Genomic DNA, 18,098 nt, shown 5'->3' on the forward strand with positions numbered 1-18,098 from the left:
CTGTCCAGCCACTCTGTCCCCAGCCTGTCACCGTGACATCACATAGGTCCCATTGAGGTCACAGTTCCACCACTGGTACCACCAGTGGTGTCACAGAGTGTCCTGGGGACACAATGGGAGCCAGTCTGGTGGTGGGACATCCCAGACTCCACATCCTGATTCCACATCCCAATCCCAAATCCTGAAGGAGTGCAGAATGAGCTTCCGCCATCCCACTGCCAGGAGGACCAAGGTCAAACTCTAGGGTTGGACAGAGGTGGCCTTAGCCACCACCCCTGAAGGTACTGGCACCCCCTGGACCCCCGTGAATGTCGGGATCAGTCAAAATCCTGACTCAGTTTCCCTTAATTCCCAGAGCTCAAGGAAATTTGGGATGCAGTTGCTGACTTTGTCCTGGACCAGCTCCTGCTGCAGAGAAAGGTCACCTTGGACTTGCCCCCATGTCCCCTCCCGGGGGTCAAGGCCACCTCTGGCTCATCCCAAAATCCCAAAATTCTGCTTCAAGGGGGTGCAGATCCCAAAATCCCAAAATTCCACTTGCAGGGGCTGCAGATCCCCAAACCCCAAAAGCTGCAGTTGCAGGGGGTGCGGATCCCGACCCTCGGTGCCCTGGCTGTGGTGCCCTGGCAGGCACGGGTTGGGGACATGGAGGTGACAACGCAGAGGCCGATTTTTTGCCCAGCCAGGAATTTTGTCCAGGGGCACAATTTGATGGATGACCGGGAATTCCTGCCTGGTGAGAGGGGAGGATTTTGGGATGGACACGGCTGGAGGGGGAGGGTTGAGGAATGGGGTGGGAAATGGAGAGTTTGAGGTTGAAAGGTGTGAGGAGAAACCAAAAAATCATGAGTAATCCCAAAATAAAACATGAGGAGACCCCTCATGAGAAAGCAAAAAATATATTAAAAGATAAAAAAAAACCCCACAGGGAGACCCCAAAAACCCATGAGGAGATCCCAAAATTCACAAGGACGCCTCATAAAACCAGAAGAAGACCCCCAAACACCCTGAGAAGACTCCAAAAAACCATGAGAGGTCTCAAAACCCATGAGAAGACTCCATAAAAGCATGAGAAAATCCCATAAAATCACAAGGAGCCTCCCAAAACCCCCAAGAAGACCCCAAAAACCACAACAAGACCCCATAAAACCTTGAGAAACTCCAAAAACCCTATGAGAAAACCCCAAACGCCCTCCAAGACACCCCAACCCAGCATTTTGCATGTCCTTCCAGGGAACCTGGATCCCCTCCAGACATTTGCAGTGGCAATAGCGCTGGGGCTGCCCCGGCGCAGGGTGGAGGGTGCCCTCCAGACCACCATGTCCCTCCTGTCACGGTGCTTGGGGACAGGTGAGGATGTGGCCCTGACCCTGAGGGACATCAGAGTCCTGCTGGTGGAGCGGCACAAGGTCCAAATGAGGTTCTACCACAGCTTTTTGGAGGCAGTGACTGGGAAGAAGAACCTGCAGAAGGGAGTGTTCAAGGTGAGAGGCTTGAGGGGATGTGGGGAGGGGAGTGGGGTGGTCCTTCAAAATTCCCTCATCCATGGGGAGAAGATCCCACCATCTTTGAGGTCCTCAAGTCTCTTGGCCATGTTGAGGAAATTCCACCATTTTTGCAATGCTTCACCACCTCCTCATCCACACGGAGAAAGTCCCAACATCCTTGAGGTCCTCTTTGGGCTTCTGAAGCACTGAGTTCCTCATCCATGGGGAGAAGATCCCACCATCTTTGGACTCCTTTGATGTTGGGTTCCTCATCCAAATCGAGGGGGTCCCATCATCTTTGGGGTCCTCGAGTCCCTTGGTCATGTTCCACCATCTTTGGGCTCCTCCAACATTCCCTCATCCATGTTAAGGAGGTCCCACCATCTTTGGGATCCTCTTTGGGCTCCTCCAACATTGGGTTTCTCATCTTTGGGGTCTTCCATCGCTGAGGCCCTCATCCATGGTAGGAAACTCCAGCCATCTTGGGGCTCCTCCAATGCTGAGTTCCTCATGCATGATGATCCCACCATCTCTGGGGCCTTCTAATGCTGAGTTCCTCATCCCCATGGAGAAGGTCCAATCCATGGAGAAGGTCCCATCCCTGTTCTCCTCCACTGCAGATCCCAGAGCTCCTGGACATGGTGGTGCCCCGGGAGGTCCCTGTGGCTGCCCTGACCTCGTCTGGCTCTGTCATCATCTTCCCTGAGTGTGTCTGGGGTGATCCTGGGGCTCTGGGAATGGGGGGACACCGGGGTGGGACCGGAACAGGGTCTGACCCAACCCGCTCCAGGATTCCATGGATTTAGGGGGCTGGAATCCTGCACTGGATGGGTCTGGGGGATGGTGGATTTTGGGAAAATATGATGGATTTGGGCAAAATAGTAGATTTGGGGAAGATACAGTGGATCTGGGAGAAAACAGGGGATTGGGGGAAATGTGGTGGGTTTGGGCAAATGGGGTGGATTTGGGGGAAAAGGGGATTTGTGAAAAAAAAGATGGATTTGGGAAAATCATGGTGGATTTGGGGAAAATGGTGGATTTGGGGAAAAACAAAGTATATTAAGGAAAATGTGTTGGATTTAGAGAAAAACAAGGTGGATTTGGGGAAAACATGATGGATTTGGGGATAATGGGGAATTTGGGAAAAACATGGTGGCTTTGGGGAAAAGCAAGGTGGATTTGGGGGAGAACTATGGTGGATTTGGGAAAAGCATCATTGATTTGGGGAAAACTTGGGGGATTTGTGAAAAATTTGGTAGATTTGGGGAGAAAAACCAAGTGGACTTTGGGGACAATGGTGAATTTGGGAAAAATGGGGTGGATTTGGGGAAAACTATGGTAGATTTCTGAGAAATGGGATGGATTAAGGAGAAAACAACATGTATTTGGGAAAATGTGGTCGATTTTAGGGAAGAAAACAAGGTCGATTTGGGGAAATGTGGTGGATTTAGGGAAGACTGTGGTGGATTTAGGGAAAACTATGGTGGATTTGGGAAAAAACAAGGTGGATTAAGGGAAATGTGGTGAATCGAGAGGGAGATGTCATGGATTTGGGGAAAACCATGGTGATTCCAGGGTGATTCTGGGGTGATCTGGTGTTCCCTCCCCAGGTTCCAGAGGGAAATGGTCCAGGCACCACTTCCAAGGGCGCTGCTGCTCCAGAGCCTCCAGAACCTCCCCAAGGAGATCCCACAGCCCAGGCAGGAATTGGGGCCACAGATCAGGAAAGATGGGAAAGGCAGGAAAATTGGGAGAGATGGAAAAGGTAAAATTTTAAAAAATGGGGGAAATGCAAAGAAATGGAGAAAAAGGAAAAAAAAAAAGATGAAATAGCAAAAAAAATTTTTGAGAAAATGGGAATTAATTGGCATAATACAGTAAAGGAATGGGGGGAAAGAAATAGGGGGAAAAGCAAGAAAAAAGAGAAAATAGCAAAAAATGGGTGAAATGGGAATTTTTGGGATAATAAAGCAAAAAAAAAGGGGGAGTCAAGGAAAGGGGGAAATAGAAAAAAATAGGGAGAATGGAAATTAATTGGGTTAATAAAGAAAAGTGGAGGGAAAGGAAAGAAATTGTGGAAAATCAAAGAAAAGGGAAAATAGCAAAAATGAGGAAAATGGGAAATTTTGGGCATAATAAAGCAAAGAGACGGGAGGAAGGAAAGAAATTGGAGAAAAATCAAGGAAAAATGAAAATAGAAAAAAATGAGGGATGGGCAAAGGAGGAATGAGAGTGAAAGGGCAAAGAAATTAGGGAAAAAGCAAAGAAATGGGGAAAGACCAGTGAAACAGGCGGCGGGGGGAAAGGGGAAGAAATGTGGAAATAAAGGGAAGAAATGGGACAAGTGATGTCACCTCCAACTTGGCTTCTCCTTCCTGGTTCCAGAGGCAGCTTTTGGGATATCAGGAGCAGAGGAACAACCTGAGGAAGAGACTCCAGAAAACCAGAAAACCCAGAGGAAGAAGGGGAAAGAGAGGAAGTTGGAAACTGAACTGGGGAAGAAGGAGAAAAAGTCAGGAAAGTCAGAAGCCGAACTGGGGAAAAAGAAGTCAGAAACTAAACAGGGGAGGAAGGAAAAATTGGGAAAGTCAGAAACTGAACTGGGGAGAAAAGAAAAGCTGGGAAAGTTGGAAACTGAATTGGGGAGGAAGGAACAATTGGGAAAGTTGGAAACTGAACTGGGGAGAAAAGAAAAGCTGGGAAAGTCAGAATCAGAACTGGTGAGGAAGGAAAAATTGGGAAAGGCTGAAGCTGAAGAGAGGAGAAAAGAAAAGCTGGGAAAGTCAGAATCAGAATTGGGGAGGAAGGAAAAATTGGGAAAATCGGAAGCTGAACTGGGGAGAAAAGGAAAGTTGGCAAAGTCAGAAACTGAACTGGGGAAAAACAAGTCAGAAACTGAACTGGGGAGGAAGGAGAAATCAGGAAAGTTGGAAACTGACTTGGGGATAAAGCAGAAGTTGGAAAAGTCAGAATCCGGAGGGACGAAGGAAAAGCAGGAAAAGTCAGAAAAGTCAGAAACTGAGCAGAAGAAGAAGTTGGAAAAGTCCCCGGACAGGTGAGACTGAAAGCTTGGGGACAATCCGGTGTCCCCCAGCTCAGGATGACCTTTCCCATTGGATCCATCCAGGGATCATGCCGAGGTTCCAAAGGCCGGACAGCACCAGGGTCGCTCTGGGAGACAGCGCTGGATGCGTACAGCCAAAACTCAGTGTGCTGGAGGAGGAGGTGGAGGAGAGAGGGAAGAGGCACAGAAGAAGAAATCCAAGTGAATCCATCCTCGGGATCCCTGTAGCTTCCAAATACCGGTGATCACTGTGCTGTCAGTGTCCAGCTCTGATTCCAGCATTCCCGAGGATCTCGATCCCGAGGAGCCCTGCCCAGCCCCATGAGGCCAAAGACAATGAGGAAAAACAACCAGAACTTCTGTCTGATGCTTGAAGCACCTCTGGAGTAGCTCAGAATTTCTGGGAATCTCCAGGAATTTCCAGGAGCAATCAGTAAATGCCTCTGGTTCAGGGCAGTTGAGGAATGACTGGGAGGAGCTTCCTTCCCTTGTGATCTGTTAGGATCTTAGTGGTTTTCACCCAGAATTTGTCCTTTTTGCCCCAAATCCCGTCAGATCCAACCCCAAATCCCAGTGGATCCAAGTCCAAATCCAATTGGATCCAATCCAAAATCCCAACGGATCCAACACCAAATCCCATCAGCCCCAACCCTCTCTTGGGGGGTGGTTCATGGTGATCGGGGTATCTCATGGCTGTTTGTGCCAGGAATTGTCACTGCTGCCCCCGGACCTTCTGTGGCTCAGGGGGATATTGCCAGAGGTGTGAGGTCAGGAGGGACCCTGTGGGAGTGGGGCTGCCCCTTCCCCTTCCCCTTCCCCTTCCCCTTCCCCTTCCCCTTCCCCTTCCCCTTCCCCTTCCCCTTCCCCTTTCCCTTCCCCTTCCCCTTCCCCTTCCCCTTCCCCTTCCATCGAGGAGCAGCCACATGGGTGACAGAGTGAGTGTGGCTGCCCCGGGTATTGCTGCCCTGGGGTTTTCAGCTCTGCCACCAAAGCCTGCCTGCTCCTCCCTGCTCCCCTGCCGCCCGGAGCCCGGAGCCAGCGCGGGCGGTGCTGCCTGGGGCCAGGGCTGTCCCCGCCGTGTCACTTTCTGTGCCATCACCGCCTGGGAAGGTCCTGCCCCGGGACCGCAGCGCCCCCTGCTGGCCGCGAGAGTCACTGCAGCGCCCCCTGCCGGCCGCGAGAGTCACTGCAGCGCCCCCTGCCGGGCTTGGCCAGAACTGCACCAAAGGGGAAAGTGAGGCCTGACGGGTGGGAAACTCCTGCATTGCTCGGTTGTTGCTGTTCTGTTCTGTTCTGTTCTGTTACATATATGTACATATTTGCTCGTGAATAACCGTTGTTCCTTTTCCATAGGAGATATCTTTCCACAAAAAGATAATTTGGAGGGAGGGCGTTACCTTTCCACTCCAGAAAGGTTCCCACCTTCCTGGGCACACATCTGTTTTTGAACCAAGACATTAACCTATGCAGTGACCTAACACAGCCCCCCCCTGTGATGTCACACAGCTCCCCAGTGATTTTATATAGCCTGCCTCTATGATGTCAGAGTCTGCTCTGTGATGTCACACAGTTTTCCTATGACCTCACAGCCCACTCTGTGATGCCATTCATCTGCCCTGTGATGTAACAGCCTGCTCTGTGATGTCACACAGGTGCTCTGTGATGTCATACAGGTGCTCTGTGATGTCACACAGGTGCTCTGTGATGTCATACAGGTGCTCTGTGATGTCACAGTACATGCTATGATGTCACACAGCCTGTGGGAATGCTGGAATTCTCTTCTGCTCCTGGAGAACTCAGGGGGTCTGGCTGAGCAGGAAAGGTGACTCTGAGCCAGGAGCTTTCCTTTGCTGGAGCAAAGCCTTGGCATGAAAGACCTTCCCAGCACTGTGTCCTTGGCCAGTAGGGATTGTGCCACAAGAGCTGTCCCTGCCCTGCAGGGTTTGACATGGAAAGTCGTGGTGCAATGTAGTGTGTGGAACGAGAATCGCTCACTGCATGCAAATTCTGATTTTATTACAAAGCCATACAAATCATTCAAAGTGCGTGTGTTAGTTTTCCAAGTGCAGAGCCATCCATCAGGAATTGGGGAACCTACAAGGTTCCATTTTCAAAGGATGCAGACATGTCCCCCTAGCCCTTGTCAAATATAAATTTGGGTGACATGACCCATGGACGCCCTTACTATGTACGCGTAAGGTTTTCTTAATTATTGGAGGGGACATTTTGCATTATTAATATTTATATTTATTCATTTGGGGGCAGGATGTCATGTAGGCTGATGTTTTGTTATATATTTAGTGAGAACTACTTCTGAAAGAAATCCAGGGCGCTTGGGTGCTGCACAGGAAGTTGTAACATCATCCAGTCTTAAGACCTACACTGCTTTACACCTGAGCTGTCCTTCCTCATCTGTCTTTTGGGAAGACAAAGATGTCAGGATTTGTTTTCTAAGTTAGCAACACTTTAAAAGATCTGTTATTAACTGACAGCAAAATCACTTAGGAGCACCTTATGGTTTTTAGGGTACCATAAAACCCCTCAGTCCTGTCTGAACTCCTTCTTACATCAGATGTGACAGATCAACAGGCTGGCTGAGGAGTGGCCAAGCCAGTGTAATAAAGAAATGCAAGTGTTACAAAGGAAAAAGAAAAGTGCTCTAAACACAGAACTTGTGAAGCTGAGCTCACTGCACTACTGTGCTCTCAACCAACAATAAAGCTGTGCTTCTCCTGAGCCTGGCTGGGACTGGCTTCTCTCTTCAGGACAGCCATTTTGAAAGAAACTTTCTTTTGTGTGTGAAGTAGGTGTGTCTGCATTTAAATGTCATGCTGGGTCCAAACCTCCTCCCTTGCTTTTCTCTGGCTGGAGATCTTTGGTACTGGATGGGATGGAGCTGTTTCCTGGAAGGGGTTCTCTGGTGCTGATCACAGCACAGCAGGAGGTTTTAGCTCCCTTGGGTTACTCAAATTCCTCTTGGACAATCTCTGAAATATCTTCATCAGCTGAGTGCTGCCAGAGCACAGAATTCCTGAGGAATTGCCTTTCTCTACTCCACCATCACACAAGAGCTGGCTGCATTCCCAGGTTTTCTGATCCATTGTATGTAATAGTAATAAATGTCTAAGGAACTCCTCAGTCCCGACTAAGTCCCTGTTGAACAGCTCTGTGTCCCAGGTGGTACCTGCATGGAGGGAAGCAGAGGAATACAGGATCACAGCAGCGACTGATGAGTCATTCACAGACATCAGCATGAAGAAACAGGAGAGACTTGTGGATTTCACAGGCTACTGCATTTCAGCAATCCACATCCCACTGCAGAGACTGATGATGATGAGGCCCTGCAGTGTCACAGTGTCCACTTGGCTCCATGAGGCCCCACAGTGTCACTGAGCCCCCTGGGCACCATGAGGTCCCACAGTGTCACTGAGCCCCCTGGGCACCATGAGGTCCCACAGTGTCACTGAGCCCCCTGGGCACCTTGAGGCCCCACAGTGTCACTGAGCCCCCTGGGCACCATGAGGCCCCACAGTGTCACTGAGCCCCCTGGGCACCATGAGGCCCCCATTGCTACAATGGACACTTGGTCCAACATGGCCCTGCAGTGTCACAATGGCCCTTGGGCACCAAGAGTCTGCAGTGCCACATGATCCCCTTTGTCCCATGAGGCCCTGCAGTGTCACAAGGTTCTGTTGGTTCTGTGAGGTCCTGCAGTGTCACAATTGCCCCTTGGCTCCATGTGACCCCACAGTGTCACAGTGCCCTCTGGGCACCAGGAGGCCCCACAGTGTCACAGGGTCACCTTGGTCTCATGTGTCATTCACACAATGGGAACAGCACTGATGAGTTGTGATCATCTCATTCCCCTTCCTCCAGGGAAGGTCAAGGCCCTTCTTGTCTGCTCTCTCCTGCTAGGACAGCTGGGAGGAAGAACATTTCTGTCTCTCTTGGCTGCAAAAAAACCTGCATAGGAGGTTCACAGAGTGGAAACAAGCAGGTGTATGAACTTCTGAGTATATTTAAATTTCCTAAATGTGCTCTGTGCTCTGTAAAGGTAACGATGCCATCTGCTAGAGGACAATGGCACTTGTGCCTGCAGAACCCCTTGTGACTGACAGGAGAGATGCTCCCCAGCCAGGGCTGCTCTCCTGGTGTGGGTGACAGACAGTGACAAGAAGGGCAGAGGAGAGAGAAATGTCAGGGAGAGACATTAGCAATGATCCTGTGCAAGGCAGGTGAGATTAAAATCACAGTGACACTGGGGATTTGTGAAAAACCAGGTCCATTCTCCTGTTAGGATTAAAAAGGTTTAATAAAAGACAATAGGGGACAGATAAAAGCAAAAGGTCAGCGCTGGGTGCTTTGGCATTCAGCCAGAAAAGCACCCCTGGAATGGACAGAGACACCCTTTCCATACCCTTCAGCCTAATGCATATTCATAAACAGTTACACATATTCCTATTTCTCTCCAAACTCTTTTGCACGTTCTGGGAACTGATCCGCCTCCTGGCAGCATGCGCAGTCGTCTGTCACTGATCTGTTCTCACTCCCAGATTGTGGTTCCTGCAGCGCCAGGAGCTGATAGTTGCAGTGTCAGAGGCAGGGTCCGGCCGGGGGATGGGATCCAGTTCAAGCAGACACTTCAAGCATTCGAATCCAACCAGAACAGCTATTTTACTGCTATTAAACTCAGCTGGTACTAGAAAGAAAGACCTTAGTCATCATTGCACAGCAACTTTTCCCAGCCAGGCTACCTCTGTAAGAAAAGAATTCAAACAATACACAGAGTATCCATTGGGATCTTTGCGAAAAGCCAACATGATGACATGGATTGATCACAGGGACATTGGGGACACTGGGGACATTGGGGATGTTGGGGACATTAATGGGACATTGGGGACACATTGGGGGATTTGGGGACATTAGGGACATTGGGGGAAATTTGGGATAAAATTGGGGGAAATTTTGGCAGTGAAATGGGAAAATTTGGGGGAAGTTTTGGGAAAAAATGGGGAGAAGTGGCAGAAATTTTGGGGAGATTTTGGGGAAGTTTGAGGGGAAAATTTTGGGGGAAATTGGGGAAATTTGGGGAAGTTTGGGGAGAAATTTGGGAAAAAATGGGAGAAATTTTGGGGAAGTTTGGGGAGAAATTTGGGGGAAATTGGGAGGGAAATGGGGAAATTTGGGGAAATTTTGGGAAATTTTGGGAAAATTTTGGGGAATTTTGGGGAAATTTTGGGGGTAAAATTGGGGGATTTGGGGAAATTTTGGGTTAGTTTGAGAGAAATTGGGAAAATTTTGGGGAAGTTTGGGGGAAAATTGGGGGAACTGGGGAAAGTTTGGGTTAGTTTGGGGAAATTTTGGGAAGTTTGGGAGAAAATTGTGGGAAAAATTGGGGAATGTTTGGGGATTTTTTTAAAGAAAATTCTGGGAAATTTTGGGGGAAATTTTGGGAAAATTTGAGGAAGTTTGGGGAAAATTTTGGGGAAGTTTGGGGGAAAATTTTGGGAAAATTGGGGGAAATATTGGGGGAGTTTGGGGAAAAATTTGGGGGACATAGGGGGAGAATGGGGGATTTTTTTTGGGGAAAATGGGGGAAGTTTGGAGGGAAATGGGAAAATTTGAGGGAAATTGGGGAAAAATTTTGGGGAAATTTTGGGGGAAATTTTGGGGAGATTTCAGGGAAGTTTGGGGGAAATTTTGGGAAAATTGGGGAAATTTTGGGGAATTGGGGGAAAATGTTGTGGAAGTTTGGGAGAAAATTTTGGGGAAAAAATGGGGAAAATTGGGGAAATTGAGGGGGAAATTCAGAGAAAAATTTTGGGAAAATTTGAGAGAAATTGGGGAATTTTGGGGAAGTTTGGGGAGAAATTTGAGAAAAATAAGGGGGAAATTGGGAAATTTTGGGGAAATTTTGGAGAAATTTTGGGGAAGTGTGGGGAGAAATGTTGGGTGAAAATTTTGGGAAAATTTGAGGGAAATTGAGGAAATTTTGGGGAAATTTGGGAGAAAGCTTGGGAGAAATTGGGGACATTTTAGTGAAATTTGGGGGAAAATTAGAGAAAATTTGGGGAAATGTGGGGGAAATTTGAGGGGAAATATGGGGAGAAATTTTTGGGAAAATTGGGGTGAACTTTGAGGGAAATTGGGGAAATTTGGGGGAAATTTTGGGAAATTTTGGGGAGGTTTGGGTGACAATTTGGGGAAAGATGGGGAAAGTTTGGGGATTTTTAAAAGAAAATTCTGGGAAATTTTGGGAAAATTTGGGAAATTTCAAGGAAGTTTGGGGGAAATTTTAGGGAAGTTTGGGGGAAATTTTGGGAAATTTTGGGGAATTTGGAAGGAAATTTTTGGGAAGTTTGGGAGAAAACTTTGGAAAAAATTGGGAAAGTTTGGGGGAATTTTGAAGGAAAATTCTGAGAAAAATTGGGGAAATTTGGGGGATTTTTTTGGGGAAATTTGGGGGATTTTTTTGGGGAAAATTTGGGGGAAGTGCAGAAAATTGGAGAGACATTTGGGGAATTTTGGGGCAAAATTTTGGGGAATTTTGGGGAAAATTTGGGGAAAATTTGGGGGAAATGGGGAAAAATGCAAATAGAATGGGGAAAAAGGAGGAAAATTTGGGGAATTTTTGGGGGAAATGGGAAATAAATGGGGGGAAAATGGAGGAAAATTGGGGAAAATTTGGGGGAAATTGGGATAAAAGGAAAATTTGGGAAAATGGGGAAAATTGGGAAAATTGGGGAAAATGGGAAAATTGGAAATTTGGAAATTGGGGAGTTTTTTGGGGAAAGGGGACATTTGGGGACATTGGGGGTGTTGGGGACACTTTGGTGTCACTTTGATGGAACTTTGGAGCCATTTGGTGACAATTTGATGCCATTTGGTGACTTCCAGTGGCATTTGGTGACAATTTGGTGCCATTTGGTGTCATTTAGTGTCCCTTTAGTGCCACTTGATGCCATTTAGTGCCATTTGATGTCACTTGGTTCCACTTTTTGTCACTTTGGTGCCACTTGATGTCCCTTTAGTGCCACTTTGGTGCCATTTTTGACTTTTTGTTGCCATTTAGTGGCACTTTGGTGTCATTTGATGCCATTTAGTGTCACTTGAGTGACTTTTAGTGACATTTAGTGCCACTCTGGTGCCATTTAATGCCTTTTTTGTCACTTTGGTGCCATTTAGTGTTACTTTGGCGCCATCTGGTGCCATCTAGTGTCACTTTAATGCCATTTAGTGCCATTTGGTGCCATCTAGTCTCACTTTAATGCCATTTAGTGTCATTTAATGCCATTTAGTGCCATTTCAATGCCATTCAGTGTCACTTTGGTCCCATTTGGTGCCATTTGGTGCCATTTAGTGCCATTTTTTGCCACTTTGCTGCCCTTTAGTGCAATTTAGTGCCACTTTGGTGCAATTTAATGCCACTTTGTGTCACTTGGTGCCATTTAGTGTCACTTTAGTCCCATTTTTTGTCACTTTAATGCAGTTTTTTGTCATTTCAATGCCATTTTTCCCCATTTTTGCCCCGTTTTGATGTCACCTGCTGTCTCCTCACTGACCTGCAGCAATCCGTTCTGCAGTCATTGTCACCTGTGCTGGTCGGTGATGTCACTGTGTGCCCAGAGACCATTCAGTGTCACTGCAGTGCCATTTGGTGTCACTCAGGTGCCATTTGGTGTCACTTTGGTCCCTTTTAGTGCCATTTAACGCCACTTTGACACCATTTAGTGTCATTTGATGTCACTTTGGCTCCATCTGGTGCCATCTAGAGTCACTTTAATGCCATTTAGAGCCATTTGGTGCCATTTAGTGCCACTTAATGTCACTTTGTGCCACTTTTGTGCCATTTAGTGCCATTTAATGTCACTTTAGTGTAATTTTTTGCCATTTGGTGACATTTAGTGCCACTTTGGTGCCATTTAGTGTCACTGTGGTGTCATTTAGTGCCATTTGCTGCCATTTGGTGTCACTTCAATGCCATTTGATGCCATTTTGATGCCATTTGGTGCCATTTTTTGTCACTTTACCAACATTTGCCCCCACTTTGGTGCCATTTTGATGCCACTTGATGCTACCCCGATGCCACTCTGATGTCACCCTGTCCCCTCTCAGTGACCTACAGCAATCCATTCCACTGCTATTGTCACCTGCGCTGATCGCTACTGATGTCACTATGGTGACGTCACTGATGTCACTCTGAAGACATTACTCTGATGACGTCACCCTGTCCCCTCAGTGACCTGTGCAGCAATCTGTTCTGCTGCAGTTGTCACCTGTGCTGGTCGCTGATGTCACTGTGTGCCCAGGGGCTCTTTGGTGTTGTTGGAATACATATCAGGTTAAAAATTTTGTATAACTTTAGTCAAAGGTTTTGTTTGTCTTTACCCTGAGAAAAGGAATTTTAGGTTTCTTTCAGGACATTGTTCTACCAGATGAGGTCTGGTGGACTCAGCATATCAACAGATTGGGAGTGACCCCAGAGATAACCAGAGAGATAAAGACTATGAACAGAACATCCTCTGGGACATTGTGGTTATCAACAGGACATGGTGGATATCACAAACAGCTACCCCAGAGCACCTCCAGCAGGGCTGAAGACATCCTGGCCTGGAAAAAGGACTGATGAGAAAAACTGAATGAAGAATCTAATTAGCATCAGAGGTGAGGAGATTCAGATCCAATGAGAAACTGAATACTGGGGGTTTGCTCAACTTTAGACCAATGAACACTGACCCAATGCTTTCCTATGTGTTTTTACTGTATAAAATATCTGAGAAATCGAGTAAAAGCTATGTATCCTGGAATGATTCTCTCTGCACACCCAGGCTGTGTGCGGATGAGATGATTTCTGTGGTACATCCTGGTCAGAACAACATCCTGGCCAGATAATAAAGTAATGCCTTGACTCTCTAACATTAAAATGTTGTTGGATAGTTTTTGTATTTTTTTCCTGCAGATTCAGTGACACCTGGAGCTGGTTAAGGAAAGATTGGATGTGGCACTCGGTGCCATGGTCTGAGTGACAAGGTGGTGTAAGGTCACAGGTTGGACTTGATGGTCTCAAAGGTCTTTTCCACCCTGGTTAATCCTGTGATTCTGTGATTGTGTCCCTGGGGCTGCAGGAGCTGCCTGAGGAGCCCTGGGGCAACTCTCTGCTGCTGTCCTGGGCAGCAGGGCTGGCCCTGGGGCTGCAGGAGCTGCCTGAGCTGAGCATCTCCTGAGCATTCCAGACCCAGAGTCACTGTCCCTGACCTCCAGTGCCTCCAGTTCCTGCTGCAGGGCCAGACAGGGCTGGGCTGCTCTGCAGGGCTGCAGATGGGACATGGATTTCAGTGCTGGGAGATGGAGAGAAGGAGCAGATTCCAGCAAGGCTGTGCCTGGGACAGGTTGGGTGCCACAGGAGCTTTAGCAGGGTGTGGGAAGAAGGCAGGAGTTGGGAATCCCACAGGAATTGGCCATTCCTCAGCCAAACACAGCTTTTTGTCTGAAGCATCAACAAGGGAGGACAGAGGGACATGAGGAAAGCTTTGGGAGCTCCCAGGGTCAGAGGGAGGTGGGGAAATGGGGCAGTGGGTAAAGTCTGCAAGGGAAGCAGCACAGGCCTAGGCCAGGGGAGGAGAGCTGCAGTGGGGTGACCAAAGGCCTTGGGGGGCTGGGACCACCCCCTGCCAGCAGCAATGACATTTGTGTACCCTGGCTGTGGCTGCTGTCCCTGCCACTGAGGCCCATGAGAAGACACCAGTTCCTTGCAGCCCCAGGGCTTGTGGCCTCCTCCCCCAGCCCACAGAGCTTTGCAGGGCTCCTGCTGCTCTCCTGCCCTCACCATCCCACAGCCCACATCCCACTGCTCCGGGAGAGCCACGAGCATCCTGTGAGGCCACCGATCCCCATTGCCAGGGCATGGGGGTCAGGCCTTGGCTGTCCTGCTTGGCCAAGCCCAGGCAGGGCTTTCACAGCCACATTGCAGAGTCTATTTCCCACCTGGAGCTGCTGGTGCCTCTGAGTTCTGCTTCCCCAGCCCCAGGGATGCTCTCCTTGGCTGCTCATTGCCCCCATGGTCTCTTGGCAGGGATGGCCTCAGTGGGGGCTGCTGACATCCTCAGCAACTTGGAGGTTGCTGCTGAATTTTCTTTCTCCAGAGGCTTCTTCAGCCTTCAGCTCTTCACTTTAGGAATTCAGTGCCAAAGGCTCATTAACATTTCAAAATACCCTAACAAGACAAGCCCCTGGGAATAATTTCAGTTTTCAATTGTTTTGTGGTTAATTATACAGGTTTCAGAAGTCTATTGGCAGTGAATATACTGTATTGAAAACAATGCAGAGAGAAGTGTTTTATCCTGTTCAGTTTTCTTTTCCTATTTATAGATTGATATCAGCAATCTCCAGTTGGTATTGATTGCTAGCACCTCCTAATGCAGCCTGAATGGACATGAAATGAAGACCCTTTATGGCTGACAATCAATCAGACTCTGTCCCTAACCCCCACCCCACCATTTCCCTCATCCAAGCCCTGGGACTCAGAGCAGCCTTGTGCAAATCTCAGCTTCCTCCACTCCAGGCTGCACCTGCAGCTTTCAGCTCCTTGGCACAAACTCCCAGCTGCTTTCCTTGGAGAAGGAGCTGCCTGAGACACAGAGGGATGTTCATTTATTGTCAGCAAACAGTAGCAAGGGTATGCAGAGCTCCATAGAAGACAGAAGTCCAGCCCAAGGAGTGCTGGGCAATGGAGTCACACCCAGGGATGTCCCCAGGGCTCAGGATTGGGGCCACTTCAGTTAAATCTCTTTATTGCTGATCTGGATGAGGCACCGAGGGCACCCTCAGTCAGTTGCCAGGTGACCCCAAGCTGGGTGGCAGTGTGGCTGTGCTGGAGGGCAGGAAGCTCTGCAGAGGGATCTGGACAGGCTGCAGCCATGGGCCCAGGACAATTGGATGAGGTTCAGCAAGGCCAAGGGCAGCGTCCTGCCCTGGGGTCACAACCACACCAAATCCCTGGCCGTGCCCTGGCCCTGATCCCCACAGCCTGTCCTGTTTGCTTCATCCCTCCTTTGCCAGGGACTTTGTGGGACAAGGGAGCTCTGCTCTGGGAATGGAGGGAGGTGCAAGTGGAACCACTGGAGTGGGAACCGCAAGTGATCAGGTTTGTGTCCTTTGGGGATCAGGAACTGGTGAAACTTGGAGGCAAAGAAAACTTTTTTGCCCACAATAAAATTAAACAGGATACAATTTAACAACCATCACAGCTCTTCCCTCAGCCGTGTGATATGTCCCAGCAATATGTGACCACACCACCATTCACAGGGGACTTCTGTACAAAACTAATTTTAGAAAAACGTGGTTCTTCTATGGGTATAAACATAGTTAGGGTTATTTATCAGAATGCTCTCCCTGGAGTAGGGATAAAAGAGCTCGAACAATGCTGTAGTTGCAATGTTGTCAGTGGTGGACGGAGAAGGGAAGTCAGGCTGCTTTTGATGGTGAGGAAATGCTGAAACCAGCCTGACTCATTTGATTTCTTCCTGTCCTGTCTTCGCTGAACCTCTTTCACCTTCCACCCACTGTCTTTTGTCTCCCACCAGCACCCTGGTGAAGAGCCTGGCTCTGTGTTCTCCATCACCTCCTCGCTGGCACTGCCAGGCTGGGATGAGGAGCCCCTCAGCCTTCCCTTCTCTGGCTGGACAAGCCCAGCTCCCTCAGCCTCTCCTCACAGCCAAAGGGCTCCAGGCACATCTTGGAGGCTCTTCACTGACCCTGCTGCAGCTGCCAGACATCTTTCCTGCCCTGGGGAACACAAAGCAGGCCACAGTGACCTGGAGAATCCACGTCCTTGATGTCCTTCCTGGTCACACTGCCCCCTTGTCCCTGTGTTTGGCTCTGGGGGTTTGTTTGCGGAACATCCTCTGGGAAAGGCTGCAGCACTGAGGGGAAAAGGGACCCAGGGGGACAGGGGACCCCACTGTGCAGGGCAGCATGGGGGACTTCTCTGGGGAGGGACTGTGAGAGGGGGTTGGGGTGGAGTGACCTCCCCAGTGACACTACACAGCCCCCTGTGATGTCACACACGGTGGCTCTGTGATGTCATAAAGCCACCCTGTGATGCCACACAGCCACCTCAATGTCACAGTCTTCCCTGGGATGTCACAGTCACCTCTATGGTGTTGTAGATGCTCGACAACCTCAGATAGCACACTCTGTGATGTCATGGCCCTCTCTGTGACCTCACACGACCCATTTTGTGATGTCATATCCTCGCTTTCTGACATCACAGCTGCTCTGTGGCTCTATGACACAGCCACAGTGGTGCTGCTATGACACAGCCCCCTCTGGGACATTGCACAGCCTCTCTGGGACATCACAGCTGGTCTGTGACCTCACAGCCCCTCTCTGGAATGTCCCCCAGTGTCACCTTTGGGGCAGGATGGACAGGTGGCCTCCAGGCATATTTGGCCCCCTCTGTCTGCAGCCCCCAGTGCCCAGAGGTGCCCAGCAGCTCCCACAGGCTGCAGAACCTCCATGCCACCCTGACAGCCACAAGTGTCTGTCCTTGTCCTGGCAGATCTGGCACTGCTTGGAATCCTGGCTGGAGTGTAACTGTGGAGTGACCGCAGGGCTCAGCAGGGCAGGGACCCCCCGGGAGCCCTTAAACCCCTCCTGCCCCGTGGGTGCCCACAGCAGCCCCAGGGCTGTGCCTGTCCCCATGGCACTGTCCCCATGGCACTGTCCCCATGGCACTGTCCCCGCGGGTGCCCCAGGGCTGTGTTTTCCTCCCGGTGACAGGGCTCTGTGAAGTCCGAGCTACCCCAAACCCCCGGGGGTGCCATGGGGGTCTCACCTGAACACAGACACTCAGCGGGGAACTGTCCAAGCCCTGGGGGCTGTGGCACAGCAGGGACAACCCCTGGGCACCTCCGGCCACCTCCAGCTTGGTCACAGCGAACTTGGTGCTGCCAAGGTCAGGGATGGCCCTGGTCACCCTCAGGGACTCAACGGTCACCCCCTTTAGCCACCCCTCACCACGGTGTCCCCAAGCCCCGCAGGTCCCGCGGTGCCCAGGGGGTGGGATGGGGACCTGCCCCTCCCGGGGTGATTCTGTCACCTCCCTTCCCCTGTCACCTCCGGCTCGGGGCTGCTCAGGGGTCCTGGCACCCCCTGATGGCCCCGTGGCACTGGTTTGCCATGTCCCCCAGGAGCAAGGGAGAGGTCACCTCCCTGCAGAAGGAGCACTGGGCATCCTCTCTCAGCCGGGAGTGGCCGTGGAGGAGAGTCGCGAAGGAACGAGCCTCCTGCAGCGTGGGGAACTCCCTGTCCTGTGCCAGGCGTGGGGACAGCCCCATGTCCCCTCGAGTCCCCCGGGGTCCCCAAACTCCCTCAGCTCACCAGCACTTGGCTGTCCACCCTGGGGAGGGTGAGGAGCTGGTTCTCCTCTGGGCTGCTGATGGTGGCAATGTCGGGGAAGTCGCACAAGTGCTGATGCTTCTGTGGGGACACCGCTGGGGTGACACCACTGTCACCCATGTCCCCACGCTGTGGGATCCCTGCCACAG

The 18,098-nt window shown here is 50.0% G+C and overlaps 2 protein-coding genes across 2 annotated transcripts in view; one reads left to right on the top strand and one right to left on the bottom strand.

The window, feature by feature from the left end:
* Positions 1-18,098, bottom strand: part of LOC146421984 (olfactory receptor 14A16-like) — a 468,355-nt gene that overhangs the window by 298,944 nt on the left and 151,313 nt on the right. The gene's annotated exons all lie outside the window — the stretch shown is intronic.
* Positions 114-4,941, top strand: LOC146421994 (coiled-coil domain-containing protein 81-like). The gene is made up of 6 exons (XM_085046879.1): positions 114-123; positions 356-420; positions 583-736; positions 1,234-1,484; positions 2,108-2,197; positions 4,831-4,941. The coding sequence occupies exons 1-6, from the start codon at positions 114-116 to the stop codon at positions 4,939-4,941; spliced, it is 681 nt and encodes a 226-aa protein (XP_084903005.1).

This window comes from Lichenostomus cassidix, unplaced genomic scaffold (assembly GCF_008360975.1).
Source record: "Lichenostomus cassidix isolate B80296 unplaced genomic scaffold, HeHo_3.0 HiC_scaffold_46, whole genome shotgun sequence".
Lineage (NCBI taxonomy): Eukaryota > Metazoa > Chordata > Aves > Passeriformes > Meliphagidae > Lichenostomus > Lichenostomus cassidix.

What these genes read in the sequence shown, in the direction of transcription:
- LOC146421994 (XM_085046879.1), top strand. An exon ending in TGCAGAAGGGAGTGTTCAAG is followed by an intron (nt 1,485 to 2,107) that starts GTGAGAGGCTTG and finishes CCTCCACTGCAG; the next exon opens with ATCCCAGAGCTCCTGGACAT. An exon ending in TCATCATCTTCCCTGAGTGT is followed by an intron (nt 2,198 to 4,830) that starts GTCTGGGGTGAT and finishes CTCTGATTCCAG; the next exon opens with CATTCCCGAGGATCTCGATC.